Here is a 20,024-nt window from a genome sequence, read left to right on the forward strand (position 1 = left end):
AGTGTTATCATCGCACCACCCCCTCCCAATCTCCTCTAAAACTTTCTTTCATATATCTTATTATGACTTTAAATGGATACTCCGAGTATATTATTTGAACAAGTAATGTGATGAAACTTTTAGCGAAATTGGACAATATAAGTAACAAATCTTGAGCAAAATTGTGACATTTGAAAGTTTTGCATGATTTGAGTAAAACAAAATAATATGCTTATGCTTACATCATGATTATGCAATGAGCAAGCTGCATGTCATATATATTCCCATTTTATATTGTATTAGGCCCCCTATACTTTTCACATTTTTCGTCCAAGAGTGACAAAAAGTGGACAGACAACTGATTTAAAGTGTAAAATAATCATTGCCTGCAACTGAAGGGAGACATATCAGTAATTAATATGAAAATATGAAATAATTTCAAAGGGAAAGCGGAGACATGAAATCATCAGGGCTCCGTAACACACTGGGTTAAAGGACAGGTCCACCCCAGAAAATGTTTATTTGAATGAATAGAGAAACATCAAACAAGCACAATGCTGAAAATTTCATCAAAATCGGATGTAAAATAACAAAGTTATGACATTTTAAACTTACGCTCATTTTTCACAAAACAGGTCCATAGGGACCGACTTGACTGAACCATATAAGCAACTTGCTAATTCCACATGTTCAGGGAGGAATTAGTCACTGTTTCACTTGACAATGAGGAGAAAATGATATTTCACATTTCATATAATAAAATACCGAACAGGATGTGCATATAACTGTTTTGTGAAATTAAGCGAAACTTTTAAATGTCATAACTTTCTTATTTTACATCCGATTTTGATGAAGTTTTCGGTGTTATGCTTGTTGTATTTTTTCTATTGATTCAAACCAACATTTTTCTGACGTGGACTTGACCTATAAGTATTGATTATGTATTGTTATATCATTGAATATGTGAGATATGTCTTATCACACAACATTAATATGCATTTGTGGAATTCAAATTTGTCCACCAAAATCCGATTTGAGGAATATTGGATTGCCGGGGATTGCCGACATTATGGAAATTATTTTCTTACAAGGGAGACTGCACACCCCACACATGTATCGAAACATGCCAGAAATCATGATAATTTTCGATAACTAAATGACGAAAAGGAAAGTGGGGATTTACTTCATACTAAGTTCATGCAGGATTCATGCGACGTGGTAGTAGGCCTAGTAAACATGACAATTCAGTAATTTTAAATGCTTTCTATCAGATTTTGATGAAATTGTCCCCTTGTCAGCGCTTTGCTCCGTGGATTTTATTCTATTTATTGATATTCAATTGTTTTAGCCCGGAGTACCCCACTGAGAGATAAATAACAGGAAAACAACAACAAAACAACCCCATCCCCCGGGAACTATTAGCCATATAGCGATATCTTTATCTCCAAGGTATTAGCCTACTTTTTTAATCCGTCTTTCAAGATTTTCTGCAGCAGCTCTGAGATGGCGCCCTTCATGTAAGACGTGGCATTCACGAGCCACACACTGTTGTCAATTGAAGCTGTTTTGTGTGTGCCCACACGTATTATTGTATGTTATTTATTCTGTTTACTTCGATCCCATCCATGTGTTTTGCGAGTGGGTTGTTTTTCTCAGCTGCTGACACAATACTTTGACGACTGACACGACACTGAGGCTCAACAGAAAGAGGGAATTTCTCATCCAGTGAGCTTTCTTTGGATTAGAGGATCAACAATTTGAAGCAGATGGCATCCCAAAATGAACTTGTTGGAAAAGCGGAGGATGTTGCAGATCAAGTGAGAATAAATGATTTTTTTTTTCAATTGAATTGGACATGATCTGATGATGTTAAATTTTGTTTTAAATTTTGTTTTCATGAAATTCTGTCTCAAATTGTCAAAATAAACTTGTTTTTAAATTTTAATAAAATGTTAAATTTAGGTGTTCACTCTGAAGTTTCATTGAAACAAATTGTTCTGACCTTTTCATCATGTTCATTGACATGATGTGATTGAAAATAGAATCATTTTGAGGCAACAATAATATATCAATCATCCTGTCTTTTTACCCAGAGCTCCGGTACGCTACACGGGCCGGAGCCCAGGACTCGTCCGTGTAATACTCTCCAAAATGGGGTAGAATGGGGGCGCAATAGCACTCCTAACAAAAGCGGAAAAATATAAAATATGTACTTACCTCGATTATGGATGAAGACCTGTTTATCGTGACACAGATTGACAGAATCTACCTCGGGCGAAGTTCGTGCAGGCTCCACTCCACTTCACTACCGCTACACTACGCTCCACCTACCGAACTTTGGGACGGTGAACTCGATCGGATATTCCGAGTGAGTCAAAGGTGGGATCAAAAACTGGTTTATTGAAAAAATTAAAGAAATAAAATATAAAGAGAAAGAAAAATAGCTTAATTTCTTACTCTTCACCCTTATTTCACTCCGTGTCCATCCTTCGGTTATCCTTAAAATTTGTGATTTTGGGCCAGTATCAAATTCCTCACACGTATTATTCACGGCCGATTTCAAAACATTGTATGCGCGTATCGGGTGGACCTTCCTAATAGCAACACTGATGTGTGTTGCTGCCCTCTACGTTCGTTACATGCAATGTTTTGAAATCCGCCGTGAATAACACGTGTGAGGAATTTGATACTGGCCCAAAATCACAAATTTTGAGGATAACCGGAGGATGGACACGGAGTGAAATAAGGGTGAAGAGTAAGAAATTAAGCTATTTTTTTTCTCGTTATATTTTTTTTCTTTAATTTTTACAATAAACCAGTTTTTGATCCCACCTTTGTCACTCGGAATATCCCATCGAGTTCACCGTCCCGAAGTTCGGGTAGGTGGAGCGTAGTGTAGCGGTAGTGAAGTGGAGTGGAGCCTGCACAAACTTCGCCCGAGGTACACAGAATCCTGACATTGAGGCACAAACTGGACCCTCAAAAAAAGGAAAAGTTAGACCTCTATGTCGCCTTCGTTCTCGGTATCGATCAGCCATTTTGTTTTCAATTTTGAAAGAAGGAGAACGAACAAGACAGAACTTTTCCTTTTTATGAGGGTATAGTTGATAGTGGACTGAACAGATACAAACTGTAACAAAATTAGTGATTTAAAAAAATAATGAAATTATTGTTTTTGGAATGTTTCATTCAGAATATCATATATATTTGGATTATATTGTCATATACATAGCTCTTGTAGAATAAAGCAGATTTTGACACTTTTTGAAATGGAAACTCTAATTGAAACTACTGTACATAATTTTTGTTGTTTAGGTCTTGAGGAAGAGCAAGCACTTTCTCCCTCATGTAGCCCGTCTATGTTTGATTAGTACCTTCCTAGAAGATGGGATTCGAATGTGGTTTCAATGGAGTGAACAAAGAGATTACATCAACCAGACATGGGGGTGTGGTTGGTTTCTCAGGTGAGCATCCAATGAATCTAGGATTGATCATAGGGCTACTTTCTATGATTGATTCCATTGACTATAGTGTATGATCAAACGTGAAAATTAACCCAGTGATTTATTAAAAAGCTTTATGTTACAGGCCCCAATTCTCCTGTCTAACAAAATATTATGATTGATCTGGGAAGTGTTTCATGAAAGGACTTGTCGGAAGTTTTATTCGACAAGTCCTGTTTTATCTGACAGTTACCATAGTAACATTGCTTCTCAGCCAGTCAGAGTTGAGGAAAGTTGTCAAAAATCTGACATCTTGTCGGATTTATGTTGATGAAAGGCTCCCCTGATCACTCTGAACTGTGGTACCCATCAATACTCATAAGAAGAGTGTACTGATTTTTCACGACAATCATGCATGCAGGAGTTTACATGACATACTTTGAATGGACGTACAGTGGTACTTAAAAGTTAGTGAACCCCACCAGAAAATGAACATATTTAAAGGTGTTCCAAGTTCTGCCAAGTTTTAAATATAATTGTTAAGTTAGGTGATAAAGTATTACATTCAATGAAGTTTGTTTCTCTGGGCTCGCTGAACATTGTATTGTTGTTGTAGACATTCAACAATCACAACTCTTAGACAGGTCCAGGCTATGGGGTCATATTTCAGTCTTATTTAAATGTTTTCATTGCAAAAATTTGCACTTGAGTCTCCGAGACAATCATTGCATCTGATTACCCGAGACTCTCGGGTAATCAGATGCAATGATTTCAGTAGCTTATAACAGATTTGCGGATCACATAATCGTATTGTCTTTGTTATTCTGTAGATCATGCTATTAATTTAAATGATTAAAGACGCATCCACTTGTTTGCAGCTTAATTGCTACCTGTATTTTTCAACAACAAAACATTAAATAAAAATCAGTATTAATGTAGGAAAAATATGATTTCAGTTACTGAAGTGATTGATATTTGTGGGCAATTACAAGCAGATATTTTCTAAATTGTTTGGCTGTCTTTCAAATGTAAATCACCCCTAAAAATCTGTCTTCCATGTCTCCTTGTCATGTAGGAAAATCTGAACTGTACAACAAATCATTATGTATATGGGACTATATCATATTAATTTTTTTTTTTTTTTGACAGCATATAGTTTGTATTGTAGAATTATCAGTTGGATGATTTGAAAGTCCTCATATCACACATTGAAAGATAGTATGTGACCAGCCACCTCCAAACCAGCAATAAGTCGCCCAAAATGAGCTTTTGGATTATTACTGAGTTTGAAAAGCCTGACCTAAGCTTAAGAAAATAGCTTGTCAAAATTGATTAATGATAACCCAAACTAGTACTGGTACTTGATTGAATGCAGAAGAAACTAAAAGAGAGCTTCACAAATGAAACAGTGTTTGAATACTAGTATGTGGTTCACTGAAGCATGATATACAGTATGAACACTGTGCAATCTGTTCTCAGTAGGTGGTTTCAGACCGCCTCGAAGTTCGCCAGTTCCAGGTATTCTCTGATCGGGAAATTTACCCCGATCAGAAAATACCAGGTATTTTGGCGGTCTGAAAGCAAACTACGCGTAATATCCCCGAAAGAAAATACCCGATAAATAGTAGGTACTTGGCGAAATTACGAGAACTTTCGCGGGGATTTTTCCAAGGTCGTGGGTATTTTGGCGGTCTGAAAGCAAATTACGGGAACTTTTAGCCCAGCGTGTCGTTGGGTGCGGCGCCGTGCATGGGTTGCTGCTGGGCTAGTGATTTTGAATTTCACGCCTTGCTGCTTATCAGACCATACTGCGCATGCTCGTAACTTCAGGAACATATCCCGAAGGGTATGTTTCAGGGCGGTGTGAATGCAGGAATAATTAATGGGTATTTTTCAGCCTAAAAAAGTTCTCGTAATTTAACGGGGATTCTTGTGATCGAGGCGGTTTGAAACCACCTAATGAAACTTCCAAGCAGTTCCCCAAAACCTGTCTCAAAGAAAATCTTGTATCTTGTTTTCCATTCAACTATTTTTTGCTTTCTGAAGAACTATTTTGGCTATTTACAGAGAACCTTCCCGGGTGACATATTGGTTTGCTTTGGGGGTAGCTGGTCACATGATTATGTCAACATGAATTGCGTGAAGGATTATAAATATGTGGACAAAGTGTAATGCTCTGACCATCTGTGAGAGACCATAGTTTGTTTTTTTATACAATTTAAGATGAAGTTGCTCCCCAAATTTGAAATGAGATTTTTTATATGAAAGACATGTTTTGCAGGTAACAAAATTGGTTAGAGTGTTTTGATTTGAAAGAAATATCCAAAATTAATCAGTCAATTTTGTCCATGTCCATTTAATTTCTGTAAAGTTACTGACCTTTTTTAAGATGCCATAGTGTTCACAATAGACAGCCTGCAAGCCCTTTCCAAATGTATTAATTTAAAATTTAAAGCTTTTGTTGTCAAGATGAATTTACAGTAACTAGACAGAAAGTCTCAACCTTAACTGACAGCGCCAAGTATAGAATTGATACATGTGTAATGCCACTGATTGTGGAATCACCTTTGTTGAGATTTAAAATGCCAATATTTTGGTGAGCTCTTGCTTGAAAGAATAGACTGGTTATGCCAGTTGAATAAAATACATTTTGGCAGTATACCAGCTCCTTGTAGAATTCTGAATGGATTATTATTATATCAGATATGTTTATATGAAATTCAATAATCAAGGCAATGATAGTAGTTTATTGGCATGGTTTGGCCAAGTACCAATTACAGAAATAGTCATCAATCAATTTTGATTTGCTTTAATATATTCCAAAGCTTAGTTTGGAATACTATTGCCAAGTTTGAATGAAATTCAAAGTGTCACACAGGCAAATTTTCCTTTCTTTGAAAAAAATATTATCAGGGGTTACTTTTCACAACTCACTGCCTAAATCTGCTACATTGGATAAACTTTAACTTTGCAATGAATGTCGATTTCCAGGGCTCTTTTTTATTTTATTTCCAAGGCTCAAGGGCTAAATTGCCCCCTGCCCCTGTGTAAATTTATTTCCCTGGTGTCATCACTACATAAATTCGTAGAGTGCTTGTCTCATCATCTCATCTGACTAGGGCTTTTGTCATAAACATAATATCACAATTTTTGTTGTTATAAAAGAAGTTTGAAATTCTATTTATTTTTATTTTATATAAATATCAGATTGAATTCTGTTGCATGTCTAGAAATGTGCTTTGTCCCAACTTTACTTTAATGGCCCGAAATGAAATGTATAACTTTTATAGCAGGATAGGAAGTGAGTCTTATTCTTCTTGTAGTACTGACTAACTTGATCATGCATCAAAATAAAATTTATATTAGGATGGGCCAAAGGAGTTTTGTTCTTAATATTATTTTTCTTTTTGCTTGTAGTACTGTTTTTTGTCTTGACTTATGTAAATGGGTCTTAACTCTAAAGTGTAATTAATAATGTTTTTATTAGGATGGGCAAAGAGTTTTGTTCATAAAATCATAGTACTGCATTTGTCCCAACTAATCTGATGGGTCAAAAGTAAAATTTGTGAAATTGTGATGTTTTTAGTAGGACATGGAGGTTATTCACAAACTCACCATGTAATAATTATTCTTATTTCCTTTATTTTAGTACTTTGTTTGTCCTGACTAACTTGGTTGGTCAAATAGTTGGATGTGTCATGGTTCTGAGCAGACAACAAGTACCTGCTGCTTGCGGACTTTTATTTGTCATCATTGCTCTTCAGGTAAGCCTGAATTACTCATTACACATGTACTTGTGGGGGTGACACGACATTTGCTCCTGCGACAATTGCTCTGAGTCTGGGCTTTGAGATTCTTTATGTACTACACCTATTCAAGTGTCATGTGTGCCTGTCTTTTCACGTCAACTTATTTTATTGTTCGTTAGCAATAACTATTGTTTGCTATTTCTAGTTCAGTGGTTAAGCAACCTTGGGGGTATTTACTGGACTGACATCGCCTTTTAGGGAGACTCATTTGAGTCTGGCAATCAAAAATAGTGAGCTGATACGCCTCCCGGCAGCGGGCCTCGGTCCACTTTCGACAAATGTGTATGTTGTGCCTAAAATGTAGGGACAGTAGGATTAGTGTAAGGGCTAAGGGCTGGGTTTTATATTATGTTTAGGGGAGGGTATATTACTAAATCCAGATTAGTGTGTGGAATTTATAGCGGAGCAATTGTTGGTGTAGCAAATGTCACCGAACCTGTGAGTCCCTGTAGAATTACCAGATGCAATTGATATGTGACTTTTCTATTGATATGTGACTTTTCTCCTTTGATATGTGACTTTTCTACTTTGATATGTGACTTTTCTACTTTGTTTGCTATTGCTTTGCATTTAAAGTTAATTGTGGATTTTATTTTGCATGATCTTGGGACATTTCGCAAAATATTCAGTTTTATGGTGAAGGGCCAATGTGCATACATGTATGTCTATAGGTAGGCTGTCCAATAGGTCAGGGGCTGGTTTCATTAAGACTTTACAATTAACATTGTTTGTAACTTCACAATTATGGTAACTTTTGGGGAAACCATGTTCTTGAACCATGAGCCATATTATCATTATAGAAAAGTTACCATAGAATGGGCTCTTTATGAAAAGGGTTCCTGCGTTTATTTCTAAAGTGGTGATCACACTTTTTCGGTTTAGATGGTGGTTCACATCTATGCAAGCAGGAGCCCCCTTATTACTGACTTTGGCCAATTCACTTTCAGTGAATGACAACCTTTCACAATTTTCTTTTGAATTGTGCTTGCCTGATGTGTGCCTTGTTTTTAAACCCATTGAAAATAGATGAGCCAAACTCTGCAATAAAGGACCCTGATTGCATCCTAGTTTGGGGGCATTCTACTGTGAGCCACTATCCCTTAAACCAGCAATCACCCCATTAACCCTTTGCGCGCTGATGTTGCAATCTTGCACAATTAAATTCAACAATCGTAATAATTAGTTTTCTACCTATATACCTTCAAATTAGATAAGCTAATAAAAGGCAATAGTTTTTGGATAACATCTTTATAATGATAATAAGTATCAATGGTGCAATATGGAAATCTTGAATTGAAAAAAATAACATGGAAACAATTGTCATTATTTTCCCCAAAAAATTGTATTCAGCGTGTAAAGAGTTAATAAGAAGAACCGAGTAGTATTTTGGCAGGAAATGTAATTGAAATGCATACATATTTCAACATAATTGATTCAGTATTTGTCTAGCAAGTGAGTTAGTATCACATCATTTTAGGGCAAACTTCCCTTTTGTCTTATAAGCAAGGACAAATCTCTGAAATCTAAAAACAAAAAATATCTGATGAAATAAATGATTTCATGAACTTTTGAGGAAAGACGGATAAATTCCCGAACCGACCAGGCATTGCACTTTCACTTGCATCATGAGCCGATTGAGCTCTTTAACTGATCGTTTGGAGTGATGCTTGTGGATGAAGCGGGATGAGAGTGATAAGCCGAAGGATATCTCTTGACTTGGATTGTTAATCTTGATAGTCGTAGAGATCACCTTGGATTGATGAGACTCAGTCATCATGTGTAGGGGGTGTGACTCACTCCGCTGCGACAGGAAGTGAAGTGTTGTCTAACATTTATCAGGGCAAGAAGTGCTAACTATGCACTATTTTATCTTCCTTTGGGTGGAAGTTATAAACAATCCATTAAATGATGATGTAAATGTACAATAAAAGGGCAGGGCAGGCTTGACCATCTCTTATATATATATCCCCATTAAATAAAACAATATCAAAATATGAAGTATTACAATCTGAAAGTTTTTGAAGAGTCTTGCATGTACCTGACATGTACATGTAGGTAAATGAAGATTGAATATGTTTTTCAATCAGTATGCAATTAAATGTTTGTTCATTAGTCATGTGTTTATACAGTAGCAGTATGGCCCATCACATGTATTTGAAATGTGGTTTAATTTGAATTATATCATTCAAATTAAACCACATTTCTAATAACTTGCCTGTCTGCTATGGGCATGTGGTTTTACAATGAGCAGCCATATGTGACCAAATATCTATTAATAATGTTTTCATCTTTTTTCTTGTTTGTTTTACTTTGATTGAAAAATTTGTATGGGAATCCAGGGAATGGCATGTTCAGTAGTTTTTTAATGAAAGCTTGCATACAGAAGTGTAGTGTACTGGAAATAAGTTTTGTAAACTACTACACCTATACATAAACAAAGAGAGTTGTTTTGGTTGTCAATAGCTAGATCATTGAGATAGAACTGGAGCTCAAAGTATGAAATTAATATTTTTTTCTGTCTGGATATTATTATAACACACAGGTCTGTAAATTGTTTTCAGACAGGCAATAGGATGTAAGGATTTACATCATTTCCCAATCAATCGCTGAAGCCAGGCTACAAAATCACATTTGTATAGTATTCTACAATAAAACTAAACAATGAACGTTTTAAAAAATTGTATGATTTCAATGAAAAAATCATAGTAAATTGATTCTTGTCTATTAATTGAAAAATATTTTGCTGATATCTCATGTCTCATTCTCAGTATATTTTAAATTAGATTGATACAAATTTATTGAATCACAAGTTGTTAAATACTCATTATAAACATGTCTTGTCAACTTGTAAATAGCCAAGCTAGAGTACAATAAACAGAGACAATCAGATGTTTGCCAGCTGCATGTACATGTAGCTTAGAAACCAAACTTAAAGGGATGCTCCAGGCTGAGAATAATATGATTTAAACAGATTTTAAAAAATCAGACAAACAAAACACTGAAAACTTGGTCAAAATCGGACTCAGAATAACAAAGTTATGGCATTTTAAAGATTTGCATTATTCCGGTGAATCAGTTTTAGGCATGTCTTCATGAATATTCCATGAGCAACTTGATGATGTCATATCCCCACTTGTCCATAATTTGTATTTTATTATATGAAATTCAAATTTTTCTTCCAAGAACTGAAATAATTGGATTGAAAACTGAATAGTGCATTAGATATTTATTGCTGCAACTTATTTCATTATAAAGGAGACACATTATTCACACATGTATGAAAAAAATGAAACAATTATGATTTCATGTAATGGGGATGTGACATCATCAGCCAACCTAATGAATATTCATGATGACGTGCCTATAACTATTTTCACAAAAATATTGCTGAAATTTAAAATTCAATAACTTCGTTATTTGTCATCCGATTTTGATGAAATTTTCAGCAGTTTGCTCTGTGAATTTTACTCTATTTATTTAGAATTAGATATAAATATTTTCAGCCCGGAGTAACCCTTTAACACAGCAGCTGCTGTAGATTAACTAAATAGCAAGTGACATGTGTAATAGGCATATTGATTGTGTAGTCATAAAATACAGTGTAATTATCACAGCCTATCTTATCACATTTACCAAATTAGCATGGATTGTTATTTGCCAAAATTGACATTGTTAAAATGGAATTCATTACTGTAGTGTACAATGTGTACATTAAGAGTGAGTCTGGAGTACCGGAATTCGTCAAATGCGATTGAATTCTTGAAAGTTGAAACATTTTCTTTCCATTTTCCCATGTACATGTATCATGAAACAAATGATAGCACCCCAATTCATGCTTGTATTTTTGTTTATTTTAGCTTCTTTTTTTTTACAATCAAACAGTCTATCAATTATTAGATTGAACTTTGATAGTGGAATTGGTGTGTCTTATTTCTTAATTTTCTTCATGTCATCAGATATTGTTGGTGTCTTTGATGTCTTGTATGAAACCTACATGTACAAATTAAATTTCATTTATGGTGCCTTGTGAAATAACAATGTTGACATTTTTCTTTCTCTTTCTCTCATTTTCTCTTCCCCTCTCTCTCCCTCTCTGTCCATCTCTCTCTACCTGCAGACTGTTGCCTACAGCATACTTTGGGATTTGAAGTTCCTCATGAGGTGAGAAATTGTCATTTTTTATTCATGTCCTATCATTTATTCATAATCATCAAGAATTGAGCATAATCATGAAAACAAAGACAATTTCAGAATGGGGGGGGGGGGTCAAATTGCAAGAATTCCTTTGATTTTGAAGCTGTGCCAATTTTTTATATACCAACTGACCCTCAAGCAAGAACTGATTGTATTCTAATATTAGAATATGAATTATACCTTGAATATACTATAAAGAATGTCTCAATTGTTGAGCAAAACATTTGGACAGGGCTCCCGAAGGTGCCTAAACAATGAACTCAAGAGTGCATTCAAAGTATTTAGGATGCACTTTGAAATGATCAATCTTGATTTCAGGTGACTCTGCAAACTATATCTTCCTCAGCGAGCTGGATGTACACTCCATCTTTCCTGAACCTTGCTGAGGACAATATTGCATTATTAAACCTCCTTTCCTTTGGATAGATAGGATACATCCACCTCGCCTCAGAGGTGATAGTTTGCCCATTACCTCCACCAATGGCAATCATTTGTTGTGGTTGGTAGTGTCATGTTGTCTTCTATCTCATATTTGATTGATTCAGGAATATAGTTCTGGTTGGAGGTGTCATAGTATAGATATATGGACTGCTTTGAGAGGCATGGTTGTTTTCTAGAGGCTCAAGGGGACCGCAACGCGACTATGCCCGAGGGCATGGTCTGGCCGATGGTACCCGCGAGCCGAATTGAAACAACCATGTCTCGAATATAAAAGCAGTCCATATATATTTTATGAACCGAATTATTAAACATAAACGTTAGTGCTTAGTCTAGGTTTAGATCTAGTAAAACTAAAACAAGAAGCCTGCCCCTGGCCTAGGCCCCAAGCTAACGTAAGGTCTAGGCCCTTACTTAGCCCTGACCCTGAAGTTAGGTCTCAAAATCGAATATCAAAGCAGTTCCTGAGCAGTTCATACCAATAGGCCCTACTAGGCCTAGGCTAGATATTTATAGGAACCAAATTAGGGTCTGATTCTGAATAGGGTCTAGGGCCTAGCTAGATCTAAAGTTCAGTCTTAAAATTTAGACTGGAGTATAATCTAACGTTAGATCTAGTCGACTAAACCTACGTCCTAACGTTAGATCTAGAGTCTACTCTTAACTTCTAAGCTAACGACAATTAACATTAGATCTACCCGTCCTAACGTTGTCGTTTGTCAATACCTAACTGTCCCAGGCTAAGGTTAAGTAACGACATGAACGAGTTAAACGTTTATTGTTAGAAAGTGCAGTGACCGTCTAATCTTTTCACCTGACTCACCTTTTGCGAGCATGCATTTGAGCAAACTGCGACAAGACTTGATGATTGATATACATCCGTTATGTCCTTAATAAGCTAGTTTTATTTTCTATAAATGCCATATATTTTAACAGGAATTAACAAGCAAAAGTCAAAGATCGGCATCGTTCCATCGATATGTCATATCCGTTGCGCGCACTTGCGCAATAAGCGCGTAAATGCGCGAATTGTCTGAAACTTTCGATCAAATCGCGCGGATATTTATGGTATCCGTAATCACCGCAGAAAGCCACATTTTGCATGCAATCAAATGGGGATTTCAGCCAAATTTTGCTATGCCTGTCGTTAAGGGGCGGATCAGGGGGCAACGGGCAGAAATCTTGTTAACTATGCCCGTTGCCCCTGGTTACCACCTTAGTTTGTTGTTTTGAAGGCATGGTCGTTTACATGACCTCAGTTTTGACCAATCAGAGGAACGGATTATTCAACATTTTTAAAGAGAGGTTTATAATATCTTCTATTGCATGTTTGATTGATACAGAAATATAGTTAGGTCAGTGGTGCCATACCTTTTATATCATATAGCTGTAGTTGAGGGTGTCAAATTATCTTCCAATTCATGTTTGATTGATTCAGGAATATAGTTCTGGTTGGAGGTGTCATAGTATCTTCTATTGCAAGTTTGATTGATACAGAAATATAGTTCGGTTGGTGGTGCCATACTTTCTATGTCATATAGCTGTAGTTCAGGGTGTCATATTATCTTTCATTTAATGTTTGATTGATTCAGGAATATAGTTCTGATTGGAGGTGTCATAGTATCTTCTATTGCATGTTTGATTGATACAGAAATATAGTTAGGTTGGTGGTGTCATACCTTCTATATCATATATCATATAGCTCTACATGTAGTTAATGATGTCATAATATCTTCTATTACATGTTTGATTGATACAGGAACATAGCTCTAGTTGGAGGTGTCATAATATCTTCTATTACATGTTTGATTGATACAGGAATCATAATATCTTCTATTACATGTTTGATTGATACAGGAACATAGCTCTTGTTGGAGGTGTCATCCTTCTCCTTGCTGAATCTAGGAAGGAAGGAAAGAGTATGTTCGCTGGCGTTCCCGACACAGGTTCTAACAAACCAAAGACCTACATGCAGCTCAGCGGTCGTATCATGCTGGTGCTCATGTTCATGACCCTGCTTCGCTTTGACTTCACTCCACTCCAAATCATCCAGAACCTTGTCGGCTCCGTCCTCATCATCCTCGTTGCCATTGGTTACAAGACCAAGCTCTCAGCCCTCATCCTCGTCCTCTGGCTCACCATCTTCAATTTCTACGTCAACGCTTGGTGGAACATCCCCGCTTACCGGCCGATGAGAGACTTCCTCAAGTACGACTTTTTCCAGACATTCTCCGTCATCGGGGGACTGCTTCTCATCGTGGCGCTCGGGCCAGGCGGTGTTAGCATGGATGAGCATAAAAAGGACTGGTAGTATAGGTTCACCGCTAGTTGTTTAGTGTATTATAATATAATGCAATTGCAGCAAACCATGTCTTATCTATCAATGTGTGTTTGTAGAAGTGACGCTGTAATGACATCGAGGCATACGGTTTCAGAGTGACTTCATAGCCTCCTTCATACATGCCTTGATAAACTATCTTGAAAATATTATTAAATCCGCAAGGAAATTGTGATTGTGTCCACACTCTGGAACACTGCTACACATAACTTCTGAGCGATTGATCGCAGAGTTGATTTGATGTTTAATTGCACATGATAATCAATGCCATCAATCATCCAATTAGCCCTATGATCAATTGCATAGTATTGTGTCACAGGTCTTATATTCCTGTATCTCCCAGTCCATTTACAATTTACACATGTAATCAACATGTATGTTACACATGTAATCTACATGTATGTTTGCAAGGGGATGATTTCCTTCTTGCAAAGCTACTTTTGATCCAGATTTACCAGTTACGCTTTACATTACAATTTTGCTGCAGTTGGTTTCTTTTAAAAGTTGGTTTACATGTTATGTTTGAATAAGGCTCTGTCTCATTTTTCTTTCATCGTCCAACATCATTCTCCGCCATGACGGTCCTGTATTCTTGACCTGGGTGCGTAGCGGCAGAAACCAAAGGAATGCCTCTGTATAGCAGCAGTCCTTTATGTGTATATATGAATTCCACAAGGCAGCTCTAGTTACCTGTCTTTTTATTTTTTTTTTCAACGATAAAAAAAAAGCAAAAAGGATGAAAAATTGATGTAAGTGGTATTTTTGTTACAAAACAGACATAATTGCTTGTGGCATTCAGGGTTAAGTATTAAAGGCAGTTTAGAAATTGTTGTGCCTATATAGAGTTTACAACCAATCTATTTATATTGGTGTTCTAAGTCGAATGGATGCTCAAGCTGATTTGGGTAAAGAAAGGAGGGGGGCGGGATTATCAAGTATTTTTCATAAAAGTAGGAGTATTGTATGTTTTTCTTACACAGCCAAACATCTCATTTCTGTACCCTTCCATTTCTTGTTGATATATTATGGGGAGAGGGCATTCACCCACTGCCACAACCCCCTGTCGCAGCACCCCTGCGAGTTGTCATTTTTTTTGCAAACTGACAGTATACATTCTGAATAGTTAGCTGTGCTAGGTTATTTTCTTCACATGTTAAACTGTGAGTACATCCAGTATGCACACTTTTGCAATCATTATGTAGTATCATGTAATATGTGGGTGCGTCGTGGTCTAGTGGTTCTGACTCTCACCTTTCAAACAGAGGGTCGTGGGTTCGAATCCTAGCCATGGTGTGTTTTCCTTCAGCAAGAGATTTATCCACACTGTGCTGCACTCGACCCAGGTGAGGTAAATGGGTACCGGCAGGAATTAATTCATCAAAAAGCTGTGTGCACCAGAATCGGTAGACTAGCTTAGCCAGGGTAATATAGGAGTGCCTTGAGCACCTAGCAAGGTGGATACGTGCGCTATACAAATCCTATATTATTATCATTATTTCCCATATGTATGCTGTGTCATATGTCTGTGTTGGCAGCTTCACTTGTAATATGACCATGTTATTATTGTCACGATTTTTGTACAGAAGCAAAAACTTTTTTTTTCTATGAAAGTGATCTTTTATTACGATGGAGATATAGAAATGACTAGAAAAAGGTACAGAAATGTATGAACATAACAACGGTGCTTCGAATTGAGTACTGGACCAAATTTTCAACTGTTATAAATGTTCCCCTTGTATTGTTTGTTAAATAACTCACAATGTTGTAAGCGTTTGAATGTCACCTCTCATTTTGTACATGCAATGCAATGCCTTGCTAAACATTTTGTTTGTAACGTTATAGAGAAATGGATTGAACATTTTGTTCAACTGTAAATTATTTAACATGATTTACTTTGTGAATGATAATCAGTGCATGCCATTACTTGGATGTTAAACCACTGCAAAGCAGTTTTGTGGGAAAACCCCCTAAATGGAAAGAGATTTTTTTCCCCCCTTTTTCCATATCATGAGTCTTTTATTTGATGTCCTCCACTGATTATTGATGGCTTTTTTATTCAAAGTTTTCAACAAATGTGATATCTTTTGTTTTGTAAATTTTGTTTTTGCTCCCCAAATGTCTTTTATTTCAAGATTCTTATTCACTGGGTACAAGCCTTGATATGTGTTCATATTGTTATCTCTAAAGGGGAATCCAACCCAAAAGTATATAGGTGAAAGTTTGAATAATATTGGACAGACAATAAGAAAGTTATGAATTTTAAAAGTTGTAAAAATTGGAAATGTACTCCCAATACATATAATGGCTGAAATGACATTTTAAAAAAAGTTTTACTTCAAATTATATTTTTCTTTCATGAGGACATAAAATGATATACTACCTGGGTTGTATTTAGATTACTGCCCCAGGGGAATGGGTACTTAGGAGAAAACCACAAATCCCTGATGATTAAGTACATGGCCTATGGGAAAGTTGTTCTTTTCCCTCATCATGATTTACTTACCCAGTTACCAATTTGAAATTTATATAGTATTAGGGATCTCAATTTTAAAGCAGCCATAACTTTCTTATTGCTTGTCTGATTTCTTTCAAACTTTCACCATTTTGTTTTATTTATTTATCTTCTCCTTTCCAACACAAAATTTTATGACCAAGACTGGATTCCCCTTTAAATTATTACTGTGTTCACTTTGGTACTAAAGAGCACATCCTATAATATACGTACGTCATAGATTTACTGGTTGGTACAGTCGAGCCCTGTAAGTCAACCATCATTTTAGTCAAATAATTGTCCAAGTCGAAGCACCTTTTCAGCCCGGGGGCCTGTTTCATAAAGGACTTATTTACTATAGCAACTCTAACCGTTATGGTAATTACCATGGTAACAGGGTTCAACAGCGGATTGAAGTTTCCATGGTAAATATCATATTGGCAAATTAACGATGATCATAAATTTTTATAAAATTGGCCCCCAGCCCAAGCAAAGCATGTGTTTTCTACCTTTTCTCAGCCTGTGGTCCCTAGAGATTTGTTGTAAGTGGATTCACCTGTATTTGCTTGATCAGGTACCTTAGCAAATCTTATCAAAACTCTTGGCCCCGTAACACAAATTATTGCAGCGGATATTTATTATGAAAGAACCTTTCTTATTGGTTGCTGGTTATGGACCAAATGCAACAATGATCTTGATTTGCCATTGTCATTTTAACGATTGATTTCTACCGTTAGTGTATTGGAGCTCTGGGATCCGTTTCATGAAAGTTTTCGGCACTGACAATGTCATTATCCAACAGATACCATAGAGACAGTCAAACACCAGGGCCCCGTCGCATAAAAGTTCCATTTATGGTAACTTTGCTATCCAATGGTAACTACCATGGTAACGCTGATCAACAACCAATCAAAATGAGGGATTCATGCAAGATACCATTGGATGGCAAATTTACCATTATGGTAACTTTTATGCAACAAGGCCCATTGCTTCTTGACCAATCGAAACCATGGCTAGTTTCCATAGAGCGTTTCATCAATATTTTTTGTCTGAAATTTTTGCTTGAATGATTTCAATTGGCTGAGAAGCACAGGTGTCACACTGTTGCTATGGTAACTATTGGTTAAATCAAACATCCAACAAGTCCTTTCTTTTCCGGGAAACATTCCTGGGCCCAGTAACACAAAGGTTACAGATTAATCTCTAAATGAAACAGCCTATCAAGATCTTTGTTACTTTTGACTTTTGCGTTTTGCTCAGTAGACTGACTGGGCACCAATCAGAATTGTTCTTTCAAATTAGCGATTGATTGCTAACTTATGCATTACTTAGTAAACAGATTTGGATGATATGCCCCCCCTTGTGTAAGAATTTCCACCTCTAGCACAGATTTGAACCTCTAACTTTTTGAGTAATAAATTCTACATTGGGCTTGTCCTTATACCAATATTCATCTTGCCTTTTGATAATTCAGTTATCACAGATATTTTTTTATGTAGGATAAATGAAGGAGGGTCAAATGAAGATTTTGTCTCTATATTTCAGTATTTTTGTGTGTGTGGAATGGAAATAGGTTTTTGTTCACATCACTTTTCTCCAGAAAATGAAATGAGTTTCATTGATTGTTATGTATCAAATATGTGTAGGGTGTTACAGGTTTTAATTTTTTCAGATTATTTTCTTTTATTGCAAAATGTGACAAGCTTGCCCCAGGGACTCTGGTGGCTATAAATTTATACTGTAAAGGGCTATATAGACCAACATGGATCAGATGTTATGATTTTGTTCAACATAGTCACAAGACCTTATGTACTAGTAATGTTTTTCCTCCTAAGTGCAGTGATGATCATATTCAGAAGCATCATTTTATGTTGTTAGACTTTGGAAATGAACAAAAATACATATAAGGTTTTACATCCATCTTGTTCCATTGAGATACAAACATGCTTGTCCTGTCTGTATGTGTGCATTCATTTGTGATAATACTTCAAATAGATCAAGTAGTATATTGATTAGTATTCTTTCTTTCCTTATATTGATTTCTTTTCCATTTTGAAAAAAAATTATGTGGTACAAGTTCTAAAATGTTGGTACTTTGTTACAATGTAACTTTGATAATTTTCCAAACTAGAATATGATTTGAAGAAATCATTTCTTTTGCTCTAGCGTTACAATGATTGGTGATTATTCTTATATATATTTATATTTTTCACTTAACACTTTTCTTTGTTTACTAGTAAGCTATCATGCCTATTATTATGGTCACAATCATTCAGTAAATAACAGTGCAAGCTCTTTATCATGATTTTGGAGTGAATTTTAACATTCTTAAAGATCAACATTTATTTTGATATCAGATTTCCAACACAACTTTGGTCCCAGTTTATGTAGATTAGCACATGATTAGAACTGTAGAATTTATAGTGAAATTTCCTTTTTTTTTAATAATAATAATATAATAATAATCCGTTTTTTATATAGCGCTTAATACATCGGATCGACGTGTCTAAGCGCTTTACAGATATATTATTACCCCGGTCATCGGATTCAATCAGTCATTCCCGCACACAATGTGTGCACATCCTCCACTCCCTGGGGAGTATTCCAATCAGTCGCCTGTGAGGCGCACACAGTACTGGACAAGCTACAATGACTTTCACATCCTACCGGGTACCCATTTAGCACCTGGGTCGAGAGTGGCAAAGTGTGGATTAACGCCTTGCCAAAGGACGCCAGACCTTTTTTTGGTTTTGGGTTGAAACTACTGTTCCATTTTTTTGTCAAACATTGTTTTCATCTCAATTATATTACTCCTAATAAAATGCATTGTTGAAAATGTGCAGATACAAAATTTTCAGCAATACTTTATTGCTGGGCATTGTAACACATTAGGTTTGCGCCCACCTGCAGATTTGAAGAAAAATAACTCCATAATAGTCTGTTCTGATTGGTTACCGGTCTGTAAATGATAATGCTGATTTAAATGCATTTTGTGATTGATTGCAAACCTTTGTGTCACAGGCCCCTATAGTGCCCAAAGTATAATGCTGTTTTTGAGATCGACTCAAAATTCAAGCCATTTTTGTAGTTAATTATTCTCTCTTTTTTGTTAATTTTTTACAATTCCTGAATCAATTGATCATGTGTATGACATTATAAGTTTATACATGTGCGGCTTGATTGGTGGCCAAATAACAAAACATGTTGATATGAATATTGGAATTTACTGTATTGGACATGAATCATGTCTCTCTGATAGTATTTATTTTTCAACTTGAAGCCATAAATCGGAGCAATGGGAAAATCTTATGGGGCTTGTGTCATCACATTGT

At 36.1% G+C, this 20,024-nt stretch overlaps 1 protein-coding gene across 1 annotated transcript; it reads left to right on the forward strand.

The window, feature by feature from the left end:
• Positions 1–1,476: 1,476 nt before the first annotated feature.
• Positions 1,477–19,934, forward strand: LOC129278065 (surfeit locus protein 4-like). Its single transcript, XM_054914283.2, has 5 exons — positions 1,477–1,796; positions 3,295–3,443; positions 7,072–7,186; positions 11,349–11,392; positions 13,721–19,934. The coding sequence occupies exons 1-5, from the start codon at positions 1,746–1,748 to the stop codon at positions 14,172–14,174; spliced, it is 813 nt and encodes a 270-aa protein (XP_054770258.1). The 5' UTR covers positions 1,477–1,745; the 3' UTR covers positions 14,175–19,934.
• Positions 19,935–20,024: the final 90 nt, after the last annotated feature.

Source organism: Lytechinus pictus, chromosome 15 (genome assembly GCF_037042905.1).
Source record: "Lytechinus pictus isolate F3 Inbred chromosome 15, Lp3.0, whole genome shotgun sequence".
NCBI lineage: Eukaryota > Metazoa > Echinodermata > Echinoidea > Temnopleuroida > Toxopneustidae > Lytechinus > Lytechinus pictus.

Coding starts and splice junctions, on each gene's coding strand:
- LOC129278065 (XM_054914283.2), top strand. CDS start 1,746: ATGGCATCCCAAAATGAACTTGTTGGAAAAGCGGAGGATGTTGCAGAT. Junction 1,797..3,294: donor CGGAGGATGTTGCAGATCAA/GTGAGAATAAAT, acceptor TTTGTTGTTTAG/GTCTTGAGGAAGAGCAAGCA. Junction 3,444..7,071: donor GGGTGTGGTTGGTTTCTCAG/GTGAGCATCCAA, acceptor CCTTTATTTTAG/TACTTTGTTTGTCCTGACTA.